The sequence below is a fragment of the Triticum aestivum genome, chromosome 1B, assembly GCF_018294505.1.
Source record: "Triticum aestivum cultivar Chinese Spring chromosome 1B, IWGSC CS RefSeq v2.1, whole genome shotgun sequence".
NCBI classification, from domain to species: Eukaryota; Viridiplantae; Streptophyta; class Magnoliopsida; order Poales; family Poaceae; genus Triticum; species Triticum aestivum.
Window position 1 is genome coordinate 540,352,544 of NC_057795.1, and position 4,270 is coordinate 540,356,813.

Below are 4,270 nucleotides of genomic sequence, written 5' to 3' on the forward strand. Positions count from 1 at the left end.
TGCATCTACCTCACAGATGCACCTGAGTGATTAGTAAATATATTTTTTTGAAAAAGATTAGTAAATATTTAAATATAAAAAAACTGAAATTTTTACTTGTCAAAAATGAAAGACTCTTCTAGGTGCTTACAATTTTTTTCTTAGATATGAGGAGAAGCTCGTAACAAGAAAACAAAAATGGTGCTAAAAAAATGTCCAAAGCTGCAACAAAATTCGAGCTCTTTTCTTTTGTAGAGTGCTCCTAGGATGTTATCACAGTGTAAAGATTTACAAGCACCTACGAGAGCTTTTCATATTTGATTGAAGGGTTACCTTCTAATCTTCACCTTTAATTCAAATTGAAATCCGTAAACTTTTCTAGGAAGGGGTGTATCGGAACAAAGTTAAACGTACTGTAATATGGGGCAGAGGGAATACTCATGACATTTTAATCTTGAATGTACTAAGAGAAGGTGCGGATATGCGCTCGCTCCTTTTTACTCCTTACCTCTTTTTTGAGTTGCATACTTGTCCATTTTTAACACGCTGTGGGGTCGCGCACCACGTACACCCACAGTCGTGCCACTAACGCTGAGCTTTCACTGTCAGAGATAGGATCTTTGAGACTTATCTGATGCCTCATCATCCAATTATCTTTATGTTGTTACCAAGGTTGAGCACGGCTAGAAGCGATGCAGTGTTGAAGGCATTGATTTTGGATGAATTCGGACTTTCTTCAGGATGAAAACCCATGATCTTTAGACCGGACAATGACTATGCTTGTGCATTTTTTCCTTCTTAGAGGCATTGTTTTTGGAAAACCTCTTTCGTATTCTGGGTGTTGTCTTCGGTGGTGGTTAGAGCGCTGCTGATGCTAGTGACTCATTACCGTGACGTGTCGTTTTCCTTCTGTTCTTTTTATTTATTTTTTGGTTGTGTGTATCCTTAATGTTCTTGAACATCTGGTTGGAATAAAGACAGGATGAAATTAGTATCTTGGCGATATTCATATATTCATTTTGTCGAAAAGAAGCGATGCAGTGTACTCCCTCCGTCTGGAAAATTTTGTCCCATGCTGGTTCCTCAAATGAATGTATCTACCACTAACTTGGTGCTAGATACATTCATTTGAGGGACAAGTTTTTTCGGACGGAGGGAGTACTAATTACCATCGTGTGAACATAAAAAATAATCTGAAAAGCTTACGTTTTCCTCTAATCTTGTCTCAGTATGAAGTTTCGTGTAGGTGATTAGTCTGAAGCTAATGATTTTTGGCGGGTGTGTGCGCCGCGCGTGAGCCAACAGACGCTCTACGTGCAAGAAGGACGGCGCACACACCCGCCAAGACGGAAGCTTGCAAGTAGAGCGTCTGTTGGCTCACGCGCGGCGAGTTCGCCATCCATCCAAATATCTTCTGCCCGCTTTGCCTCCAGACCAGAGCGACCAAAAAGTGTTCGTGCGTCCGCACTAGCCCCTCGCCCGCGCGTGTCCCTATCCCTGCAACAAACAACTCAGCTGCCTAGCTGCAGGGTGCAACTTGGCTCGGCCGGGGAGCGCCTTTTTACAGAGTACACTCACGCAACACCACCCCACAGAACAATGGTGAGCACGGCGACCGCGCCCTCTTATATATACTCCCCGAACGGAGCAGAGAGTTACAGACGAACACGAATAGCAGCTTGCTTAGCAGCATCAATCGACTTCGAATAGTTTGAAACATCCAGCGTCGCGTCTCGCGTGGACGTCTCTCTCTCTCTCTCTCTCTGATCAACTTCATCAACGGTACCATGGGTCGCCCTGATTCGGAGGCGCCGACGTCGAGCATCGCCGCGGGGCTGGCTGCTCTCCAAGACCACGCCGAAGGACACGGGGTAGGCGCGGCGGCGCCGACGAGTGCAGGCTCGGCCTTCGACACCAACGTGGTGATCATCCTTGCCGCGCTCTTCTTCGCGCTGCTGTTCGCCATCGGGCTCAACTCCTTAGCGCGGTGCGCGCTCCGGTACGTGGGGCGCGGAGCCGCGGTCGCAGCCGGCCAGGCCGGGACGACGGCGCGGGTGGCCTGCAGCGGCAGCGGCATCAGGAGGCGCGTGCTGAGGAGCCTCCCCGTGGAGGTGTACGGCTCCGGGGAGGACATCGACGACGTGTGCGCCATATGCCTCGGCGAGTTCGTCGACGGCGAGAAGGTGCGCGTGCTGCCGCAGTGCGGCCACGGGTTCCACGTCCGGTGCGTCGACGCATGGCTGGTGTCCCACAGCTCGTGTCCGACGTGCAGGCAGCCGGTGATCGAGGGCTCTCCCGCGAAGGGCGGCGACGGCGGCAGTGGCGGTAGCCAGTGCCCCGCAGAGAACGACACGATCACTGTGGTCATCGTGTGAGTTCATTGTGCAACGAAGCATTGCCATTACCGGTACCAGTTACCATGACAAGGGAGCACAGTTCTGCATGCGGAAGCTCTTGTAGAATCATCCAGCGACGGTTGCAATGCTTCTAAGATGTCAGGCGGTAGCATGTAGCTCGTGGTCGCATCGAGTATGATCGAACATTCGAACGGCTCATCGAGTGCGACCACCATTGCAGCCACCTCGCAAATCAACATATTTGCAACTACCTCATGGATCCACTCAGCCCATGCCTTCACCTTGGTGTCCTCCATCATGGCCCCTATCAGTGGGATTAGGCCCCTGGTGAAGCCGCACTTCTAGATCTAGCAAGCACCCTCCCCACCAGGGAATCGCCATAAGGATCTTCAGACACCACCAAAGTCGAAACCACGCCTCCACACTCTAGATCTTGACACACTGATGCCCTCACATTTCTAGAGGGCAAACATCTCCAGCGTGTCCTTCAGGTTGGGAAACGCCACACGCACCCCGCCCACGGGCTTCCTAGCCGAGTTGGCAGAGGCGATAGCCAAGGTTGAGTGTCTCCTCTATGGCCGTGGCCATGAATACATTGGTGCGCTCTTACTCTTCATGCCGCTCTGCACTAGCCACCTACCTTGCCGCAACCAAAGCCATGTGGGGTCCTACCCTCACTTTGTGGCGACCACCGCCATAACTCCTCTTGCTGAACCTCATCCCGGTTGCAGACGTCATTTCCTCTAAACCAATGGCTGGAGGCGGCACAATGGTGAGGCTACGCGAGCTGGTAGCTCTACTGCAGAGTTCAAGAATAATACTCCCTCCGCCCCATAATATAAGAACGTTTGACACTAGTGTAGTGTTGAAAACGTTCTATTTTGGGACAGAGGGAGTAATTGTTAAGAGCATGAGCCTTACTACACCACTGAAACTAAGTCATTTTTTGTTGTATTAAAAGAACCCACAAGGTGAGAATGACGGGCGACGAAGGCACCCGGAAGACAAGAATGAAAAAGTATAGTCATTGTAGCTCAAAGAGCACCATGAATCGGAAGATAAATTCCTCCCCGGTGAGGAATGCCATCTGGTTGGCGTGGCAAGCTCACCGTGGAAGATGGGCTATCCTTTCAAATGCTTCAGATGGTGTTGGTTGTGATGTTGTTAAAGAAGCAGTAATGAAGAGTTGGAGCCTAAGGTAAACGTCGAGGTAGATTTGAAATGTTATGGAAGGCACAACTAGAACATACATAAGAAACTATCTCATACAAATTCACTGATGCACATATCAGAAGAAACATGTCCTTCGTCTCCATTCATTTTAAGTCGACGAATGCATGACACTAGCCACTAGGAATGATACGTTAGAAGGACTAAATTTGTTACGTGTCTCTTTACGGAAATAATAAGTCAAACAACTCTCTTGTGAATCGTTTAAAAACAGGTAACTATATATGTTAAAGTCATATATTTGCTTACAATTTCTTTGGGCATCTCACCGCATGTCTGGAGGCCACTACCACCTGGATTGGGAGTCTTTGTACCGTTGTACTGATAAGTATCACACTGTCACCTTCCTCCTCGCCACCCTCAAGTGGGCTGCAACCCAGGCTGCCATGGCCATGCATGGATTTCCATTCTAGGAGTTCTTATGATGAATAAAACATATTTATGCGCCGATGATTATAAAAAAACAAGATACAACTAATTATACATTAGATTGTCTGGTCTTTCTTTTCTAAATAGCTATAACCCACTATCTATTTTTCCTAGCCATGCAACCATGCCACATAAGTAAATCATGCGTGCTAGTAAGAATAATATATCAAGCCAATCTGCTAGAACATAGAGATAGAACCATGTCGACCAGCTCCATTCGCTGGTTGCACCAAATGCTAAAATATATTAACATATGTTGGCCAATGGGTGTGATA

General features: G+C 48.3%; 1 protein-coding gene across 1 annotated transcript; it reads left to right on the forward strand.

Annotated features, from left to right (window-relative positions):
* The first annotated feature begins 1,766 nt into the window (after positions 1-1,766).
* On the forward strand, positions 1,767-2,448 carry LOC123094203 (RING-H2 finger protein ATL74-like). The gene has a single exon (XM_044516263.1). It carries the CDS (start codon positions 1,767-1,769, stop codon positions 2,352-2,354), a length of 588 nt encoding a protein of 195 aa, XP_044372198.1. The 3' UTR covers positions 2,355-2,448.
* The last annotated feature ends 1,822 nt before the right edge of the window (positions 2,449-4,270 follow it).

Bases quoted from the DNA above. Each gene is read 5' to 3' on its own strand.
- LOC123094203 (XM_044516263.1), top strand. From the start codon at position 1,767: ATGGGTCGCCCTGATTCGGAGGCGCCGACGTCGAGCATCGCCGCGGGG.